Source organism: Saccoglossus kowalevskii, chromosome 16 (genome assembly GCF_978046115.1).
Source record: "Saccoglossus kowalevskii chromosome 16, keSacKowa6.1, whole genome shotgun sequence".
Lineage (NCBI taxonomy): Eukaryota > Metazoa > Hemichordata > Enteropneusta > Harrimaniidae > Saccoglossus > Saccoglossus kowalevskii.
The window spans coordinates 3,123,309-3,146,461 of record NC_140656.1 but is presented as its reverse complement, the minus strand read 5'-3'; the positions used below and the strand labels follow the sequence as shown (position 1 = coordinate 3,146,461).

Below are 23,153 nucleotides of genomic sequence, written 5' to 3'. Positions count from 1 at the left end.
AACTAAAGAACTCGATTACCGGTACGTACTATTAAAGGGCGGTAGTCATCGCGCCGCGCATGCTAGAGGTATGGGTCTCATATAAACAAGGATGGTAATTTTGACTGTTGCGCAGATCAACGAGTACAAACTGAGACGTTACCAAGCTTTAATTAGATATTTTTTTTTTTGGTGCTTGGAAGGTATCAGAAGGTATTGAAGGAGTCGCCTGCGGTATCTAGTGCAAGTGGCGCCCAGGGCAAAACTCGTACTCATGATTTCACTAGAAAAGCGCATTGGATTCTGGGAAAATCAATGTTTATCAACACAAATGTCGCAGTTCCATAACGCCTTCTGTGGAACCATCTGACTGCAAATTATCGACAGAGGGCACTATTCATTTTACTTGATACTTCCAAAGTCACGCTGAAATGCAAATGTGTTAGACGAGATTTGAAGCATTTGAGTGTGTAGAGTGCCAGAAACAAATCTACGGTAGATGGGCCTGGCGTATGGTGTGTTTTTTCTAGAATGACGACTAGAAATATGTCTAGTGTACGTTTTTTTGTTCTCTTATTGTTCTTGACACGGAATGACAACCATGCTTTATTGTACTTTTAGGATACGACTTCAATAAAGACTTCAATTATTATTACAATAAATACTCATAAACACCCATTAACACCTGTTTATTGTATTCACTACCCAGTAATTCCCACCTAACCACCCTTAAACATAATGGAATGATCGATTCTCGCCTACACTGGATTTTCATATAACTTTCGATATACATTTTCTCATGAGGTAGATTGCGACAAAACATTATAATACATTTGAATTAATCAGTAATACACTTTAAATAAACGTCTATATATATGGTCCCCTTCAAAAACGCCCATTTCGGCAGACTGGATGTTATTGCGGCAGACGAGATGTTATCGGTCCACAACTGAAAAAATGAAGACGAAAAACATGTTATACGTTTAGATTTAGCAACTTCCGATTCCCGAATATATCGTTTTCGGCAAATATCGAATTATTTTTTTAAAACTCGCCAAAACTCAATTTGCTTCACCATTTTACCGACTATTTATAGATTAAATCGGACATCTTCTGTCAATATACAATAAATAGTCATATCTGTTATTCATACCAAGGCCTCAGGTTCTTGGACATAGAAACGAGTGCATATCTCTCGAAGAATACAATGCTCCCTGAAATGCTAGTAAATACAGGACTCGTACCAGAATTAAACTTTTTACAGACGCCAGTGTGCACACTTCAGAGGTCTGGTTACCATCATATTATAATTCCGGGTCTCCAACACAAGCGGACCTTAGGTAACCAGGCTAACACTCTCTACCCGAAATTTTAAAATTAAATTGTCTATGGTTCATATGTTATCATTAAATACTACTTTTAGCCTGTCAAATAAAAAAAAATGTTATCACGTTCTTGTGCATTTGTGTTAGAAGATTTAATTGCAGAGTTAAACGCTTTGGAACTTTGGTCCGTGTTTCAAGTTGTTTTCAGTTTTCTCGTCTAAATATCAGACTGGAATCTGGATTCCTAAACGAAAACTGAGACTAACTTTACTCACGTTGGATCTTCAGCTCTGAATTTTTCAGCAAGATCGTCAATGGATTGTTCTCCTTGTAGTTCATCGGTTGGGTCACCATTGTAATTTCCACACAATCCACACAAGAATCTAGCACTGGTATTTATTATTCGAATAGTCAGACTATGTTCTTTACAGTCATAGATTGCAACGTATTGGCTGTTGGATTGCATGGTAATAATATGATTTTTTCTTTCGATAGACCCAATGGCCCACGTCTGTGACGTCTCCAGCCAGGGTACACCATTGACCTAAAGACGTATAATTAATGAGTGCACATAAGTTTTAATCAAAAATGGCATTGTTTACTATCCGAGAAACTACTCGCCAATCAAATCGTATACATGTATATGAAAATAACCCATCACATCCAAATTGTGTGGGTTCTATGGTTTAAAAACAGTGTATAGCATTGTCATCCGTAATGTCTGTAAATACAACTATATTGTATAGAGATATTGGTTATAATCTAAATGACGACACAACAAAACACATGTGAAAGCTTTGATATGCTCATGAATTGTTCGAGCTACAAAAATGTCCATGTCGATAATTTTATAAACCACACCCACATTTTTACAAAAGCAGGCGTTGTTTATAAAATTATCGGCATGGACATTTATGTAGTTTTGTTAACTTGAAGTTGAAAGTAACTAAATTTGACTCTAAACAACAAAAACAACTCATATCGCCCGTAACTCGAACTATTTGCAAATCAAGTTATAATTTAGGCGTCGTTTTGCAAAAAAGCGTGTGTCATAAAAAATAGACGTGGTAACTCGATGTTTTCTATTACCTTTACGCCCACCAGTCAACTAATTTGTCTAATTTAGGCTATTCTAAATATACCGACTCATATTTCACGTGGATATAGAAAACTATTTACAGACAAACAGTTCCTCCAGCCACAGTTTTCAAATGGCTAATTCCAATATAGAGTGCCGTTCATATGGTTATAACCGGGTTGCCACAATCGAAAGAAAAATAATCACATCGAGTACTTTACCTCTACGGAGCAGTCAGCTCGAAATAACTGAATAAAGTGACCCGTACCAAATCGACGAAGTACGATGCTAAATATTTTGGAATGATGTCCTGTACCAACTCCAATTAATCGTCGATGGTTCTTGGTATTAATGGTAACAACGGGTTCCTGGCCTCTGTTTCCACACCAATACAACGCATGGTATGAGCACATACCCATGAAGCTGTAGCGAAATCCATCAAAGGTGATAAAGTGTGGGTCACCATATATTTTACACTCTGTAATTAACAATACAGTTTTACTGGATTATCTTAGTTATGGTTGTACTAATGTGGGATTCTCAAATCGTAATGTTGCAACGGGGGAGGGGGTGATAATTGATCTGTGATTCAGATATTTTCCAAACATTGCTAAGCATGTTACCATAACAACGTATGCATCATTTGAAAGCTTCGTTGTAGACGAATACTGTAGTGCATATGTCGTACTACTTTTCTAGGGCCAGTTTTAGCAGTACATTGAATGTAGTTGTTTGGTCGTAGATAAAGAGAAACCGGACGTGATTGTCTAGCATACATGGTTTTGAACGTCCTGTGCAATTCACATGTCATGTGCGTGACTGGAAATGTTAAATCACACAATAGCAAAATTGGTTGTCAGGTGATTTTTTAGACAAACTTTGGTACTGAATCAGTTTCAGTTTACGTGACTTTTAGAGAATATCTGAATCGCAGATAAATTCTGACCTCGTTTTCCCTGTTACTACCTAAAGTTCGTTCCATTTGTTATGGTCGCACGATACGTGTTCATTACAAGTGTACACATATTATGTTCGCACGATACGTGTACATTACAAGCATACATATATTATGTTCGCACGATACGTGTACATTACAAGCATACACATATTATGTTCGCACGATACGTGTACATTACAAGCATACACATATTATGTTCGCACGATACGTGTACATTACAAGCATACAGATATTATGTTCGCACGATACGTGCACATTACAAGCATACACATTATGTTCGCACGATGCGTGTACATTACAAGCATACACATATTATGTTCGCACGATACGTGCACATTACAAGCATACAGATATTATGTTCGCACGATACGTGTACATTACAAGCATACACATATTATGTTCGCACGATACGTGTACATTACAAGCATACACATATTATGTTCGCACGATACGTGTACATTACAAGCATACACATATTATGTTCGCACGATACGTGTACATTACAAGCATACAGATATTATGTTCGCACGATACGTGTACATTACAAGCATACATATATTATGTTCGCACGATACGTGTACATTACAAGCATACACATATTATGTTCGCACGATACGTGTACATTACAAGCATACATATATTATGTTCGCACGATACGTGTACATTACACGCATACACATATTATGTTCGCATGATACGTGTACATTACAAGCATACATATATTATGTTCGCACGATACGTGTACATTACAAGCATACATATATTATGTTCGCACGATACGTGTACATTACAAGCATACAGATATTATGTTCGCATGATACGTGTACATTACAAGCATACACATATTATGTTCGCATGATACGTGTACATTACAAGCATACACATATTGGGATTATATTCAAATTGCTAGAATTATTTATTTCAATGCAAACAGACATTGTCAACAAAATATAAATTAATATTTAACAAATTCAAAATAGTTTTAGTTGCTGTTCTTGTTATTAATCATATTCACGGCAACATGCTTTTTCAGTTAGTTAATTGTAGACTAATTTAAATAGTATTTTTTTTACATATTGTTCGGCATCTGGATATAAAAGAAACAGTTTTACAGAAACAGATTTTATAACTTTTAATTAGATATTGAACATCACACACTCTATTTCTTGTCAAATTCTTGTTTGTAATGATTTACTAGATTATAAATCAGATAATCTTTGTCGCAATTTTGTTCATGTGTTCATGTGACAATTAACAAGTAATGACGTCTAATATCGGACGTTTGATGATTCTCCATTTCTCAATTGCATTTTGTATGTGTTTACAGCTCTATAGCCTAATACGAGATATTTTACATAGTAATGTCAAACCCCGACAAAACTGTAAAAACGACCTGAGAGTACAACTTTCATATACAGTTTAACTAATAGTTGCTAATAGATTGTTATCCTTACTGCTAATCGAATGTGATAGAACAGTTCCTAAATATAAAACCCAACTCCCAACTCTAAATACAAACGAATTAAATCATCGACAGAGAACGGAATATATTCCATAATGATTACTTCCTTGCATGTTTATTACGCAAGGATACGGTGAAGACAGTTAAACCAACGACACGCCCATTCACAAGATAGCGTTGAAAACAATTCATATATAGTACTGGGGAGAAGTCATAATGTATTACTAAAACAACTAGCATTACTAATTACCACTTTCAATTTATTGAGGATTCAGGTTGATTAGTAAGGTTTCGAGATCTTTTAAAATTCCGGCACAATGCTGTGGATATTGTATATCATTGAAAATATAACACTCATACGAACTGTAATTTCACTGGCCCTTTCTGCTATGTTACATCTAATACCATGCATAAGTAGACTGCTGATTTCACTACTTTTATGAAGATGTAATATATCATAAAACAAAGCACAGAGACGGAATGAGCAATGATGCACATCACATACAATAACAGAAATGTAAAAAGAAAATAATAGCAACAATATACAGGAAATCATATAGATAATTAAAACAAGAACATGGAAAAAACAGGAAAGAGACAAAAGACAAGACAGCAGATGACCATCAGCATTTACATATTGGATTCCAAAAGATGGAAATGTCACGAATTTATTTTGTTATAATTGGTAACTGTTACAAATCAGTTAGTTTCTAGGTATTTGCAATAAATCGATTAATGTATGTATACTTGAAGTATGAATATAACAATTGCATAATAACATAATTATTTGTGCGTACTCACCATTTGGATCGTTCTTCCTTTCCACTCTCTGCTCGAGTCATTTCCGCCAACATGTAAATGGAAAATACGAACTATTATTTTATGAAATACTTAAAATAAACAACAAAAATTCAAAATGTGGGTTCTTTCCCACTAAATCGTAAATACTCTCTTATACATGGTGTTTGCATACTAGCAGTAACAATGTGAGGTGACGAATAATGAAATATAATTCACAATAATCGCGTATAATTAATAATTGGCTGTCAACATGAACGTACAATGTGACAGTCAGACCAACGCAACGGTTTTAGATACACCTAAAATTTCTGAAGCTTTTGTGTATTTGAATAGAAATATTCATCGATAGTTTTTATAATAATAATAATAATAGTAATATTTATGTTTGCAATATTCATTTGTATTTGATGATTTAAGGTTTGTTCCTATGCATGTGTTACTTTTGTGAGGTGACGTATGCGGTGCTAATGAAACGTCACTGCCAAATCAGCCATGTATACGGATGTTGTGGCGCCGGAATCAAGTATTTGTAATTAGATTAGCATTCTTCAATCGATCACGAACAGCTCAACCATTAATTGTTATACCGTATGTTACCAACAGCCGATGCATTTCACAATGACGTAAGAGGCCGGTGTTCGCTTCACTGTGATGATGAATTCTTATTTAACTACTGAATGTCAAATGATTTAAAGTAAATCACAGCGACGGAAAAAATCAGATCTGAAATATAATATATACCGGTAATATCGTAGCAGACACACAATTTGCATATTTGGAAATAAAACAACACTAATAAGTAATATATTATCTAATTATGCCTGTGAACATTCAGTTCCCGCTCTATTTTTGTGTGTGTGTGGTATTTTTCGATTTTGTTTGTAGTCCATGCACCATATATAAATATATGTTTCGATGGCGATTGTGAACTTGTGTTCTTTTCAGTCGTTTGCGAATAACGAAACGTATGTTACAGTAGTATAGCCAAGTTGAAAGATAAAACAAATGTGAATATATTATACAATATATCACGTATACGTACCTCCAGTTCTTCACCATATACCACAATTATACCACATATAGAGACCAGCAGGCAAATAACTACTCGAAACGCTTCCATCTCCTACTGGTATTGAAATGATGAATTTTACGACTTGAATGACACGAACACAATGACAGTGACGCAGTTGTCAAACAGATATTATATATACTTAAACACATCGTTCTATGACAATCATAGATTATACACAGTCAGCAGTTTTGATTGGTTACAAGTTATGTATTAACATAAATTTGAATATTCCATGACTTTGACCTTGGGTTGGTAGCGGCACCATGACTGTCAGGGTATTTAGCAATGACGACATTTTTCATGTCGACACTCACCGGAACAAATGTCTGTTATGCATTTTGGATTGTTTGTGGGAACGCGCGTGACGTCAACAGCTTCAATTTATCTACGATAATACGATAGTTAAGACACCAGTGTTCAACTCACAAGCTTAGTGTTAAATGTGACATATGATATTACTACCAGTTCTGTTTAAAATCAATAATTACTTAATTAGTCTCTTTCCTTCTATATTGTCTTTAAATAAATTACTTGACCATCTCAATAATGATTAATGTTTATAAAAAGCATAACCCTAATTTGGCGAGTTCACTAACTATATTTCGTTATGGCTTCCACTGAGTGACATATTTCGTTTATGACATATAATTGCCTTATAAAAATGTCATGAATGGAATTGACTAAAACACTAATCAACTATGGACTGTAAAACGAAATGTGTGTTTGAAAGACAACTTACTTATTGCTGTCGGTTGTATGAATATAGGCGAACTACGCAAGCACATAAAAAAACTCAAAAGCGATATTCAGAATTTGGCAAATGAATGAACAAATGTTCTTTATAGCACAAATTGGCTGCAAAAAATGTCACGTGATCCGTGAGTGTCGTATATTGGTTGTTTGTTTACTCCATTATTATTTTCAGCCATTATTCTAGCGGACTACCCATCTACAATATAATTACTAGCTTGAAACTGATTCATTTCACCATTTCATAACAGCTGTCATTGTCAGTACGTGTTATTATTACTTTTGTAAACCAAGAGATTTGTGTGTTCCCCATATCTACTGGGCCAGAAAGTTGACTAAATTAGGTCAATGGGAAAGTGTATAACAGAAGATAACTGTTTTCAAACTATTTGGTAATCTAGTAGCTATTTTTGTTCGAATGTGTGTTCAAGAAAGATCGACAGATTTGACACTCGCGGAAATTTACAATATGTGCTTTATAGGCTACAGCAATAATTTCCGATGTTCAACTGTTGCTATGTTAAACTTACTGTTTTTTGAACTTTAATGGTAATTGCTCGCATTTTCATGGAAAAATAATTATGAAACTCGGTGATAGCGATTTTATCTCACAGAAATTACTATAAAGTGTGACATTGGGAAGGTTCCGTAAACGTGGGATACACTCATGACATTAGGTTACGAGTATAACCTCTCTATATTCATAGCTTGTGTTGTTGATGACATCATGAAATCGGATCTAATCGTCCACGTATTCTGTAAATGTCAAACGCCAATATTTATTATGATAATTACATGGAGACGAAGTAAAAATAATGCCATGGCAACAATAATCTGATTGAATTAAAAAAATAACGGCCACGTGTAAAGACATGGCTGGTCATTTACTGCGTGCATGTAACACAAGCTTACAGTGAATTCAAGGAATATTACTCCCCAGTAAAATGTAATACTACTTCTTCATGATAACGTGCAAATGACCCGTAATTGGAACCTTAATTTTGTATTCATTGAAATATTGTACATTTACAAGTAACTATCCTGCCACGTTGAAATACAATCAATAGATAAGACATCAGACGTCGTCAAAAACCACAGAAACTCGGAATTCCGATGATATAGGAATTCATTATTAGCCTGTACTGTCGCATTTCGTCATACGAATAAAGCTTCGACTGCCTCCACTAATTCGAAGAATAATGGCGCCACGATGCAATAGGATTTATGTAATCTGCTCCCTAAACCAAATTGGTGTAATTGGGTAGGCAATAAATCATCCATATGATGCTTTACTAACAGGAGAACGTTCCGCATTTGTGTTATCCAGATTAGATTATTGTTGCCAACATTTTATGGTAAGATTTCGTAAATTTTGCGAGAATTATCAGAATTCTGTTAACTGGCTTAGAAAGAGTGGAGTAAGCTGTGTGCCATGTACAGCATTCAACACACAGCGATTCAAAATATATGACTCGTCACTCTCTCTCTTCGCTAAATTACGGATTATATTTCTTACAAAATAGATAAAAATTTAATTATCCGATACTGAACAGAATCAGACAATCTGTTGTCATGGATGTTGTACAATGGAACAATGAATTGTCTTTCTTTCGTGGAATATAGATACAATCATGCAACTTGTAAATTTCAAAGTGTAATTTTACTTTAAAATACGAAACATTTATGTTAAAATTGTAAAGTAAGACACATTTTAATTATTTTGTTGCAAAAAAACAACAAAAAAACATATTCTGACTGTAAATTCAAAACTGAATACAACCAACAAGCCCTGATAATAAGTTACCTACGCTTTTTGATTTTAAAATATTCAAACCATGCTTTAATTTATTTTTAATGGCTCATACCTTGCAAGACAACGATACGACTGTTTTTGTTGTTGTTTAAATAGTGTTAAATTTCATTAACAAATCCACAGTAACAGTTACAAATATAGCCTGACATGTAGGTGTAGTAGCGCCCTCGCCGGCCGAACGGCATCATACCTTACTGTGTTGGGTTTGGGAAGCATTGCGGAGGGCGAAACTCACGTGACCTCGTCAGGCTATTCCAAATACCGCGGAGTGAAATCATGACAGGGTCATAGCACGAATGCCACACTGTTCGAGGGACAAAAACTATTATTTTAGTCTTACTCTCAAAACATCCTGGAATGATAATTTGGACTGTATTCTACATGCGTTTAAAATGTAAGTGTCACTATAAAACAGTACGCCAATGTGAGCTATAAATTTCGGAAATCTCTGACTAGCAACAAATTAAAATGCAAGTAGATCAAGCGTGTATTTTGAATAAATTAATATTATTTCATAAAACAAACAAACAATTAATAATTTATTGCATGTCGAGTAAGGTAACAACCAATTCATAAATTAACATAAATGAAGAGGTTATATCAGCAACTAAATATTATACGTTTGTACATAGACCCTCTAACAGAGGGTCTATGGTTTGTATCAATTTGCAAACCTAAAGTTTTAAAAAACCGAGATCACACAAAACTTTAATTATAATGAACTATCAATCAATTCTCAATGTTTAGCATATGCAAAAGATACAAATAGTTCAAACTATTCCAGTAAATCATGTGAGGAGCAGGATGGTCCAATTCGAAGTGTGCTGATGTATACTCGCTATAATATGTTATTCAGAGCAGTCTGGGTGTAATCAACATTTAATTAGTTTTAAGCCGAATATCGGCTGGCTATCTGTCATGAATTTGTTTTCGCGTATCTGTTGACCGACTTAATTAGCTGATTATTAGCTGAATTGCTGTGTTATGTCTGTCATCGTTTTGGCCTATTTGAAGTTTTGGACGGAACTTGGCTCAGTGATTTGGAACTAATTACCAGATAACCGCCCGCTATTCAGATTACTCATTCTGACAGTTTATATTCATAGTTATTAATGTAGTGAACGATTAATCAAAAGATATGACGTATTCAGTGCTTAGTGTGATTGGCTTTATGATTGAAGGTTACGCCCTAGAATCTTGTTACTGCTTTGTAATTGGTTTGAGTGTTGAAAATGAATAAAGATAGTTTGAGTTGGTCTTGGCAAGTACTCCACGATAGACGCAGTCCTGGAGAGTCGTGGTCCAGTCCTGGAGAGCCTTGGGGTGAGTCTAAGCACAGTCTTGGGCTAGTCTTGGGTCAGCCTTGTGATAGTCTTGGGGATTTTTCCCCAGGGCGCCGTGTCTGATAGAGTGCTCGATTGACCGACTAAGACGAGAGCTGAAACGTATTTCGTTGTGTGTGTCTTATTTGACTGTAAAGTATAAGTGACTTCCCCGATCCCGTACCTCAAGGGGACGAGATAGAGAGACGAGACGAGTTTCCCCCCTGACAAGAGTGGAGAACCCAGAGGAAAAGATTTTCCCCCTGATATATCCCCAAACGACTGCAGTCTTAATAACAATTTTACAGATTTGGACACTGGAAATGGAAATTATGTTTTTAGTTTTGGTTTCCCTGTTAAGAATTAATTCAGAACAGATAACATATCAAAGCAATATGCTCGAATTAACAGAAAAATGTTCATTTTCTTTTGATGTGCATTATAAATTTGAAAAGCTGAACTAAAGAAATTAAAACAGTTTGATTTCATATAAATCGACGTGCATCTGTGAAATGAAAATATGATGAATATAAAATAGTCATTCTTTCTGGATGTCTTTAACATCCTTGCTTATGGCGATGTTTCTATGTGAAATTTTTTTTTTTTATATTTGAAATTCACTTTGTTTATGTGAACTTTTGATTTTTACATACCATTTCTTAATTCGAATGTTCGAACTGAGTATTTTATTTGCTAAAATAGATATTTAATGATATTGCTATGAAATGAACAAATCTGATAAAGGTCGAATCAAAACAACGTTTTCGTCTTACAACCCCAACTTTGCATAAACATTTTTGGCTTTCCAAAGCAACTTTGGATAACATTCCCACGTTCCTAAGCAACTTTGCAGATATCATTCCCTCTTTCCAAAGCAGCTTTGCAGATATCATTCCCGGCTTCCAAAGCAACTTTGCAGATATCATGTCCTCTTTCCAAAGCAGCTTTGCAGATATCACTTCCGCCTTCAAAAGCAGCTTTGCAGATATCATTCCCGCCTTCCAAAGCAACTTCGCAGAGAACATTCCGCCTTCCTAAGCAACTTTGCAGATATCATGCCCTCTTTCCAAAGCAGCTTTGCAGATATCATTCCTGCCTTCCAAAGCAACTTTGCAGATAACATTCCGCCTTCCTAAGCAACTTTGCAGATATCATGCCCTCTTTCCAAAGCAGCTTTGCAGATATCATTCCCGCCTTCCAAAGCAACTTTGCAGATAACATTCCGCCTTCCAAAGCAACTTTGCAGATATCATTCCCTCCTTCCAAAGCAACTTTGCAGATATCATGCCTTCTTTCCAAAGCAGCTTTGCAGATATCACTTCCGCCTTCCAAAGCAACTTTGCAGATAACATTCCCGCCTTCCAAAACAACTTTGCAGATAACATTCCCGCTTTCCGAAGCAACTTTGCAGATATCATGCCCTTTTTCCAAAGCAACTTTGCAGATATCATTCCCGCCTTCTAAAACAACTTTGCAGATAACATTCCGCCCTCCTAAGCAACTTTGCAAATATCATTCCCTCCTTCCAAACTAACTTTGCAGATATCATTCCCTCCTTCCAAAGCAACCTTGCAGATATCATTCCCTCCATCCAAAGCAACTTTGCAGATAACATTCCCGCCTTCCAAAGCAACTTTGCAGTTATCATTCCCGCCTTCCAAAGCAACTTTGCAGATATCATTAATATTATTTTGACTTTTCATCTATATGTTTCCACAATACCAGTCAGATTTTCTACCAATGTGATCAACTTTCCAATCACAAATGTACTTGTTTTTAACAGATAACAGTCAACTTTTTCCAATAACAAAATCCATTTTTTGAATTTTCTGTGATCAGTTATGACTATTTTCATGACTTTCACCATAACATTATCAACATCACAGTTATGAAGAATATGTCTTAAATTGGCAATCAGGGTATGGGATACCTCGTACTGCTTCTCAATTATATTCTTTATTTCAGATTATATCTATTGTTAATAGAATGACTGAAGAAGGAAAAAATACATACAATTACTGCTTACATTTGTTAAATATGATGAAATCAATATAAGAATTAAAAACCTATTCCAGTGCTGGTACAGGTCAGAATTCAAAAAAACATCAGAGTTTTGTAATGTAGGTAACAGCGCATTGGGCTACTCAGGTTCTCGCTCTCTAAACAAAAAATATAAACTTTGATAAATGTAAAGATTTCACTGACATGGCAACAGCCTGCTGTGAAAGGGGCTTCTCTTCCATGAAGAGCATCAAAAGAGACTGGCGCACTGGTGAACATTAAAACTATGGATAATCTAATCTATGGATAATTTCTACAGATGGTTCTGCAAGTGACTATGTGGCAATTAGGAAATTGAACAGATACTGTGCTACAGCACAACACAGACACCGTTCTGATCTACAAGACTTGTAATTTTAGTAGTAAGTAATAAAAGTACATTTGTATTGGCAATTGTGTGGGCTGGTATATTTTGTGGTTTATGTGGGGGGGGGGGGGGTAAAAATTAATCTTAAGGTCTAACCCTCCTGGGGATGTTGCCTGATTATCTGGGCAAGATTGTGGTGTAGCTAGAGTGTCATCTAACCATTTTAGGTGCGACTAGAAGAAGACCTTGAGCTAATTTCGATCTGAAGACTACAACCACTACTAAAGTTGACTTTTGATTTTTTTAGGCGAGTATTTTTTTGTATGGCTCAAATTCAAAATTAGTTGAGGATATGAACATTAGAACTCTTAGGTTCACAAAAACAGATATTGTGGCAAAATATTCATTGTTTCGATCAACTAAGTATGTTCAAGTTGTATTATTAGAGATAAAAACTATTGTTTTATAATACACTTAATATCAGTTTTTAAAAAGTCAAATATATAACAGCTGTGATAGAAAAAATAAAAAATCATCTCCGAAATTACTGTATTACTGTAAACTGATCATCATAGTACTTAGTTGGAAGCAGTGCTACAAATGACTAACTCAGAATCTAGTAAATTTTATAAAAAATAATTTATTATCAAAAAATGAGAAATTTTCAGTATAATTTCAAATGTCCTGTTACTTTATCTACCAAATCAACTGGACCTGAAAATAAACAAGTATTGAAAGAATGAGGTAAGTACATATTCAGAAAATGAAAGAACTTTTATATTCTAAAACAGTACATAAGCAGATAGATTGCAGTCAAACCTGTGTATAGTGACCACTCAAGGGACTTCATTATAATAGTCGTTATAAACAGGTGGTTTTATAAGGAGATTGAATTATGTTTCTATGAAATGACAGTCACACATTCAACATATTTTTTGTCCAGAAAATACTACCGGTAACATCTGAATGAATCAAAATGACTACTCAATGAACACATACTGTTTTTTTCTTCAAAACCAAAACTGTAAGTGTATACTGAACCAAACATGCCCCTTATCTGATGTATGGCGACAGTTTAAAATGAAAATGCAAACAATGTTGCGCAACAATCACGATTAGTGACTACACCAAGTGGTCATTTTGTTCTATACAGGCATTACCAATAGAAATGTGATGGTACTGTTTATTTTACGTTGATCAAAATATAAATTATATAAAATTGACTTGAGAAAAATAAAAATTGTTAAATAAATGGAATGCTAGTTATTTTTTAGTCTCTAAACATAAGCGAATCTGCATAAATATTGCTGAAAGAGTGGTTACATAAGATAGATTGTCTTTTATACACAGGTTTTCTTGAGACTGTCTATCTCTGTCATTTTGATATCAATATTTAAAAAAATTAATCATTATAATGTAAATACAGACAGATACATCTGGTGTCACTGAGAGATTTCACTTCATGCAAAAATAATTTGAAAATGAATCATAAGACAATATAAAATAAATTTGATTAATGATATTTCCGATAATGAGTTAAACAAATATATGGAAGGATCAATGTTTTTTTTTCAATGAGCTGTCTATTCTCAAGTTATTGCTAGAACATAACTACTGATATTTCCTTCATACAATTGAGTGCAAACCATTTACCACATACAAGAAAGAAAGAAGTAAGTGAAACAAGTCATTGAAAATGACACAGTCCCCGAAATTTTTTTTAAAGTTCTCTTTGTAATCGTCATATTAAAGTGGAGGGGTTGTTGTGAGCATGTCCTTGAAACTTGAGTCCCAAGTGGCGTATGCAACATATTGTTTATTTACATCAAATTCGAACATGCGTTGCGTGACAACCCCTTCGGTTTAAGACATAGCAAAGAAAATCAAAGAAAGCTTAGAAAGAACTCCCATGTGCTGAGAGTATTGGAGACACATTAAATATAATTCGAAATTACTTAGCTGAAAACTAATTATGCAAATCAGAAAATTAATATGACCAGATTTGAGTGTAAAACTAATGAGGTCTGCGCAATGTAACAGAAAATCTATGTCTCCAAGTTTAATTGAAATGTGATTAGAACCAAAACATTATGAATTATTATGCTAATTAGAAAATTAATATAAACAGAATTTAACCCCAAACTAGTGAACTTTGTACATTGTCCTAGAGCATCTTTGTACTAAATTTCATTAAAATGGAATAATTAGTACTTCAGATATCAGTGTGATAGCTTAAAATTGGTTAATTATGCAAATTAGGTGATTAATATGCACAAATATTTACCGGAAACTAATTGGGTCTGCATAATTCTAGATTCATTGAAATGTGATGATTAGTACTTTAGATATCAGTAGAAAAGCTGAAAATTAATTATGCAAATTAGGTAATTAATATGCACAATTGTTTACCCTAAAACTAATCAGGTCTCTGCATAGTCCTAAAGGATCTATGTACCAAGTTTCATTGAAATGCGATGATTAGTACTTGAGATACCCGTGGAAAAGCTGAAAATTAACTAATTATGCAAATTAGGTGATTAATATGCACAAATATTTATCGAAAACAATCAATCTCTGCATAGTCCTTGAGTATGTAAGTACCAAGTTTCATTGAAATGTAATGCTAACTACTTATATCAAATGCTGAAAATTAATAAATTATGCAAATTAGGTAATTAATATGTACTGATATTACCATAAAAACTATCAGGTCTGTACAGTGTCGTATGACATCTATGTACCAAGTTTCATTGAAATGTGATGATTAGTACTTGAGATATCAGTGGAAAAATCGAAAATTGACTAATCATTATGCAAATTAGGTAATTAGTATCCACGGATTATTACCAAAAACTAATCAAAACCTAGCATTAGTTCAGAGCATCTATGTACCAAGTTTCATCAAAATCCAATGAGTGGTTGTTTAGATATCAGTGGAACAGTCATGGAACCACTAAAAAATAGCTAATTATCATGCAAATTAGGTAATTAATATGCACGGATTTTTACCAAAAATTAATCAAATCTGCGCATATGTTCAGAGCATCTATGTACCAAGTTTCATCAAAATCCAATGAGTGGTTCTTTAGATATCAGTGGAACAGTCATAGAACAGCTAAAAATTAGCTAATTATCATGCAAATTAGGTAATTAACGAGCATGGATTTTTACCAAAACCTAATCAAATCTGCGCATTGGCCCAGAGCATCTATGCACCAAGTTTCATCAAAAACCGATGTATGGTTCTTGAGATAGCAGTGGAACAGTCGGACACACATACACACACACACACATACACACATACACACACACATACAGACACACTAACTGCAAAGACTCCCATTTTGTGCTTCGCACATGGGAGTCAAACATAGATCACAAGTGAAAGCATGTCCAAGTTATCACATTTTAAACAAACAAGATGGCCGCCAGTCAGCCATCTTGTATCCTAACATGTATATAGTATGTGCCAAATTCAAATGAAAACTGACAAAGCATGTCCAAAATACAACATTTAAAAAAAACAACAAGATGCCTGCCAGTTGGCCATCTTTGATCCAATTGCGAAAGAAATTGTCATGGACATGTAATCCTAACATGTATATTCTATGTACCAAATTTGAATGAAAACTGACAAAGACTAGCATGTCCAAAATACAACATTTTCAAAAAAGATGGCTGTCAGTCGGCCACTTTGAATCGAATCCCTAAACCACTGCATGTGCATATGTCCTACATAAAGTACTACTACTAGGCACATGCAAAGAATGAACGAAATCGGTCCAAAGGATTCTGAAATATGACTCCGGACGGACGGACGAAGACCGTATTATAAGTCTCTATTTTCGGACATCGTCCGAACGGGGACTAATAAAAAAATTAAACATTGGTGTAATTGACCACAACTACACATGATTTGCATAGAAATAATGCTACCAATAATATGAATAGTGTTACTAAAAACACAGAATTTATATTATATGGTGTAACTTACCTGGTCCTACTGCAAGTACTGTTCTGGATCCTGGTGCAATTTGTGTCCTTCCAGCATCTTGTATAATAGCAGTTATTAAATTATAAGACTTAGCTTGTTGTAGTAGATCAATCCTGTAAGAAGTGACAGAGAGGTACTACTATAAAAACACTAATAATTAATGGTTTTATTAATTTATGCACACAGTTAATTTTCAAACACTAACTATTAAATGTATTCTTTTAATTCACAATGTTGCAAGGTTTTAAAATTGTTTCCTATTGCTCTAACTTTTTATGTACAATAAATCAGCAGTGCAAATCTCAGCATTTTATGCAGTTATTAAAATTACCAACAAAATGTTTTATTTTTGCTAAATTGTCATGTACCGGATTCTGCCGTAAATTTGCCCATCCGAAAAATCGCCCTGGGCAGTTTCACGGCTGGTGGGCCCTTATTTGGAGTTCAAATTTTCAAAAAATTATCATCAAATATTTTTAGGAGGGCTTATATTTTTATTGAAAAATCCACCTACGCCGTCTTTCAATGCCGGCAGTTGGACCACCCAAAACGAAAGAAACTCTTCAAGAAGCTAATCTAAAATTTTATACATTTTTTTTCTTCTTGCTGGATTAAAAATTAGACAGCGCAATTTTCTCCAAAAAAATAACATTAACGAACCTTGTGCCGCAAATAAAAGAAGTTTCAAATAAAAACGAACCCAACTGCATTGCTTAGTAGTAAATGATCGTGGTATCGCAATCCGGCTATGCTGCGTTTTACAATTGTTGATTATTACTGGTACCTAGTAGTGATTATAATAACGCGCAAAAAATACATTCATTGAATTGTTATGAAATGGAAATAAATTTCAACTTATTTCATCGTAAGCGAATGATTCCGATCGCATTTTCAGCACTCGCTGCTGTAGAAATGAATATCCGCCATGTTTGACCTGAGACGGTGTTCTTTGACCTGACAGGTCAAATCGATAATTAACAAATGAAAACGATGAATGATTCCAACATGATCAAAATACCATAGCTCATTTAAATATGTTAATGTTATTGAACGCAGTACGTGCGGAAGAGATTTGCCGATGTTGTTGTACGATCTTTTGGCTTGGATTTTGATGGGAAAGCGGCATGATTTGTTTTTAAATATAAAAAATAGTTGTTTTCAAAAGATAAACTGAGCATTTGAAGAATAATTTAACATTGTTTACAGCGATAACAGCTCATTGTCGAAACGATAATACTCTTGTTGAGGCATCAATGACTACAGCGAAACTTTTAAGCACCAGAAAAGATTAGAGTAACACCTCAAAAAAACTGCCGAAAAATCGCCCTGGGTGGTTACCGTAAAATCTGTATTAGAAGCCGCATCTCTAATAGAAGTCGCACCCAAACTTTTTGAATAATTGAGAATCAAAAATTCATTATTTCTCATAAGTGTAGATGCTCTAATAGAAGCCGTATCCTCTCTGTTGCATTCTACCATTTTAATAGAAGTCGCGGCTTCTAATACAGATTTTACAGTATTTGGTCCCATCTTATTTTTTTAAAACCCAGAACTGCTGTTTAATGACCCTGGGCGAATTTATGGCAGAATCCGGTATATCTTGAAAATTTGACAGTCACACCAACTTGAACTTGGTGGATATTTTATAGTGATTCCATAGTTTGAAGATGATCAGATAATTAATTTTTGTTGTTGATTAATGTAACTACCGAGTACAAAAAGAAGACGTATTTTAAGTTGCAATGTCATTAATATCTTCAAACATGTGAGACATCCATATCAATCTCACATAACACACTGGTGATAATCTGACCCTGATATCAATTAAATAAATGCTGGGTTATGTAATAATACTTGAATAATAACATTTTGTTACTTTAATACTACATGTACTAAATTAATCTCAAGGTCCCTTATTGACATTGCATGAAGTTCCAAAATATTACATTAATCTAAGCAAAATTTTGATGGGAAAGAATACAGGCCAGAATTTTTGGCAAAAAAAATACATAAATATCCAATATAGAGTTTGAACTTGATCTGCCCAGGCATGTTGAAAAATCATTACTTAAAAAAAAAAGTCCACTGGTTGGCCATTTTGAACCCAAAAAATAAATAGAAGTGCATCATGGTCCCATTATGTTCAATTTATGTATCAAGTTTGAACAGGTAGATATAACTTTGACATGACTTTTTTGCATGAATTGAGATGATTGGAAGACTTCTTTTGTTTTGAGTTCCTTGTATGCCTAGAAACATAGCAACGTTGATATTTTGGTGAATATAGAACATGATCTGTTCCAATAAAGGATTTTGATATGCCAATCGAACAATTTTAACAATTCAGTAATGGGACATCTCCTGTATAAATAATCCTCTACTCTCCAAAATGGACTTAACTTCTTTGATTGTATCAATAATGTTCACGTTGACGTACGTAAAAACCTACTCGAATTTGACAATATTCACTCTCACTCTCAGACCATTAAACAAATACATGGAAATACCAGTTATATCACTCATGAAGACTGATGATTCTAATTCTGGCCAGGATATATGTATTTAGTGTTCATTTCTATGCAATTGCGATTCTTATTTTCTAGGTGTAAAATAATAACGCTGGTGTGGACGGCGACATATTGTTTTGGTTCTGACGTTTTCTTTGTCGCATTTTGTATATACCAGCCAGACACTGATAAGTTAGTAAACAGTCTGGGGCATAGTCAACATTAAATTCAAACAATCAGATATTTATGCTGGAGAACACCTTATACAAGTACTGGAAACTGTACACAGCATAGTCATACCAGTAAATAAAAGATACTATAGACCCTATAGTACACGTATACATGAAAATGTAACTACAAAATATATTTTTTTCAAAACCTGTAACCCCTAAGGACAAGTTGACAATCCCTAATATTGCTAAACTGCCAGCTGTGAGTTTTAATTCTCATTCATTAGGATTTCCGAATGGGTCATATTTAGTAACTCCTGTCAGAACAACTTCACAAATCATAAGGACAGCTCTTAAGAATGATATTCCGTCCCTGATTAACACCAGTTGTTAATGGCTTATAAAATTCTCAATTCTCAACTCTGATGGAAGTACCAGTTACTGCGACACAAAGCCCTAGTCACTGGGAAGGTTATCACTACGAAAGACACACACAACGAAAGCCACGTATCACAAAGCTACTAGTTGTCTAACAAAATTTGTAACTTGATAACTGTCTTCACTTTCTAAAAGTACATGTACCAAGCTAGAGTCAAACATGTACTACAAATGTATATATACATTTGTGTAAATCATTTTATGTTTTCATGAAATATCCTGCATAGAACTGGTGAATAATTTGTTGACAATTGCTTGTTGTAGTAATGCCACGCAAAATTAATTTAGAACTGGAACCAGAATTTATTATAGATTATAGTAGTATAGCGCCCTCTATGACTAACCATTATGAGGATATATGAATTATCCTTTTTTTATATCAATCAGGGTTTGCGCTAGTGTCTCGGCAAGACGAGTCCCACTTACAAAATTTTAAGAAATAAAAATGTTATCCTGCATAACCTCATTAGAGATTGGACCCCAGCTTGCCTGAAAAACTGGGTCCCTCTTCAATAATTGGAATCAGGGAAGCAAAATATGGGGGTTAACGCAATTCCTGATCATTATTGAATCCATTTGAAGTCTAGTGTTACAGATTGTACAGTAACAAATGAATAAACATGTGTTGTCTCAATCATTTGCTGATTAATTGGATTTGGCAGGGAAATTTCTTGTTTATAATTCAATTGTTGATAAACTATGAATCAATGAAAAAAACATTATATTTTTCAAAATTTAAATACCAACACTCAACATCATTACAAAAAATCCAAACAAGACGATTGTATTGGCTTAGGCACTACCATCTCCATTTTTAAATTTAAAGAGCTCACACATACCGATAAATCAGAGCTGCACACCCTCATTGCCAATTTCCAGTTTAGGCATCAAAAGATACAGGGTGAAATGAAAATCCAGGCTTGGTCAGTGTACAGTTTTGGCTTTTTTTTTTATTTATTTTCTTTTAAATATGTCTTTACTTTATACTTTATTTTATTTGAATTTATTTGCTGGTAATTTATTTTTTTGGTAACCAAAATTAAAAAAAAATTGTATGGAACGCTATTGTTATAATAAGATCTTTGTTTGTGCTTTTTTACATTTATTTATTTATTAAGTCTATGTTTCATATTCTTTTATTTTATTCTATGTCCATTTACTTGCTAGTAGTTTTTTTGATAACTGAAACAAAAATAATACCAGCAAGTAAATTATAATAAAATGAAACATATGAAAAATTGTAATCAACAACAAATTTAAAAAGAAATGAAAAAAACAAAAAACAAACAAACTAGAATCTTATTTTACTATAGATTAATATACAGTAATGTTACTTACAGTGTTTCTTCATCTGGTGCCTTGACAACCACTTTAGGTTGGCCGCTGTATTCCCAATTCTTTAACATTTCAGGGTTAGTCCGACCCAATTTTTTGTACGCAGATACAGCTGCATGACTACACTATAAACAAAAGCAAAGAAATTGTTAGCAATTCATAGTGTCAATGATCAATGTTGAATATTAACATTGCACTGCACAGACAAATTAAGAGTCTCCAGCAAATGCTTTAAAAATTTGTAATCAATATAGGGCTAGTGTGGTCTAACCTTTTCACCAGTTCCCTCTTTTCATCACAAATTCACTAAATAGGTAGTTTGGTTTATAGTCGGCACTTTCCTTCAGATGATTGGAACAAAAATAGCCAAATTTGAAAATTGACTCAAATTTAGTCAGTTGGCTCCAAAATTAGGGTTCATTGCCAGGAATATTGTGAATATAAAAAAAAGTGTAGACAAATATGCAAGAAAATGTCTTGTGGTGAAAGGGTTAACAAGAAAGCAAACAATATCTTCTTAGCTTCCACTGACAAAGCTAATATGGATTTTTTTACCTGAGCTGCTACTTTTCCTTTACCCATTTTTAGATCATTTCTTACAACTATTATCAACTTGCAGTCTCCTGTATCACCCATCACACTAACCTGAAATAAATAAACATTTGTGTAAACAAATATTTATAAAATGATGTGATATGCAATGAACATTTCATGCAAATTGAATAAGATATGCTAATTGCTAGGTGATCACAAAATTGCAACATTTCAAATACAAATACAACATTTCTAACAATTTGAATGTTAATGTTGCAAGTTTGTGAAAAAATGCATTCATGTTCATCTCAGATTTTTGGTAGTGTTCTGTAAAACATGAAAAGCATGTAAAATGACCAATTTGCATTTTTAAGGCTGCAATAAATCCCACTCATTTCTGTTTATGCAATCAAACATTTCCAAGTACCCACTGCACTGTGTGACGCTATGTTTTGATTGACGTGAGCAAAAAGGGTTCGTTTTAAATGCTCACAAAATGCAAGAGTTCGCTTCTGGTGAGATTAACATCACATATACCTTAGATGGTTATGAAAGTTGTATACCCTTAACTTATAAATTCTTGGTGTATTTTAGTTATTATAGTCAAAGCCTTGTCAACAAAAGATGAATACATTAGTTGTGAAAATGGCACAGCAAGGGACTACCATGAATACAAGACTCTCTTCAACTTTTTGTTTAATCTTCCAAATACTAGAAAATCATCACATTACTACAACCAATATGACAAACCTATTCCTTTGATCTTATATATTTATAAATATTTATAAATTTCATACTGAAATGAGATGTTTCTATTGGCTGATTAAGTAACATATTTTTGAATGATTGGCTGGAACTGCAGTTGAAATTTACAAATATTTATAAAAATGATGCACGTGTCCATGGGGAATATGTGACATGTGAGTAAAATGAATGATAAACACAAATTTGAAATCTACTCTGCAGAATAATATGAAAGTATATAGGATATCACTGTCCAATATACATGTAGCTATTTTTGCCCCCCCCCCCCCCTAAAGTGTACATTCATACGGACTCACGTCTGCATTCGCACTGTTGACTGCGGCAGTGACTGCAGACCGGCTGAAAAATTTACCGCGAAGCAGCCACCCAATAACCAGGCCACAGCCGACTCCAGCAAAAAATCCAGTAGACGGAAACTCCATGCTTTCAAATATAAAGCATGCACATAATCTGCCGGCTGCTTTGGCCCGTTAGTGCAACTA

The 23,153-nt window shown here is 34.1% G+C and overlaps 2 protein-coding genes across 2 annotated transcripts; both read right to left on the bottom strand.

Annotated features, from left to right (window-relative positions):
* Nucleotides 1-625: 625 nt before the first annotated feature.
* On the bottom strand, nucleotides 626-6,766 carry LOC144354705 (alpha-tectorin-like). Its single transcript, XM_078010371.1, has 5 exons — nucleotides 6,646-6,766; nucleotides 5,604-5,631; nucleotides 2,604-2,860; nucleotides 1,580-1,848; nucleotides 626-928 (listed from the first exon to the last, which is right to left on the bottom strand). The coding sequence occupies exons 1-5, from the start codon at nucleotides 6,721-6,723 to the stop codon at nucleotides 895-897; spliced, it is 666 nt and encodes a 221-aa protein (XP_077866497.1). The 5' UTR covers nucleotides 6,724-6,766; the 3' UTR covers nucleotides 626-894.
* Nucleotides 6,767-13,552: 6,786 nt separating this feature from the next.
* Nucleotides 13,553-23,146, bottom strand: LOC100372224 (peptidyl-tRNA hydrolase 2, mitochondrial-like). Its single transcript, XM_085491439.1, has 5 exons — nucleotides 22,968-23,146; nucleotides 21,928-22,017; nucleotides 21,376-21,497; nucleotides 16,923-17,035; nucleotides 13,553-13,642 (listed from the first exon to the last, which is right to left on the bottom strand). The coding sequence occupies exons 1-5, from the start codon at nucleotides 23,091-23,093 to the stop codon at nucleotides 13,593-13,595; spliced, it is 501 nt and encodes a 166-aa protein (XP_085347565.1). The 5' UTR covers nucleotides 23,094-23,146; the 3' UTR covers nucleotides 13,553-13,592.
* Between the last annotated feature and the right edge of the window lie 7 nt (nucleotides 23,147-23,153).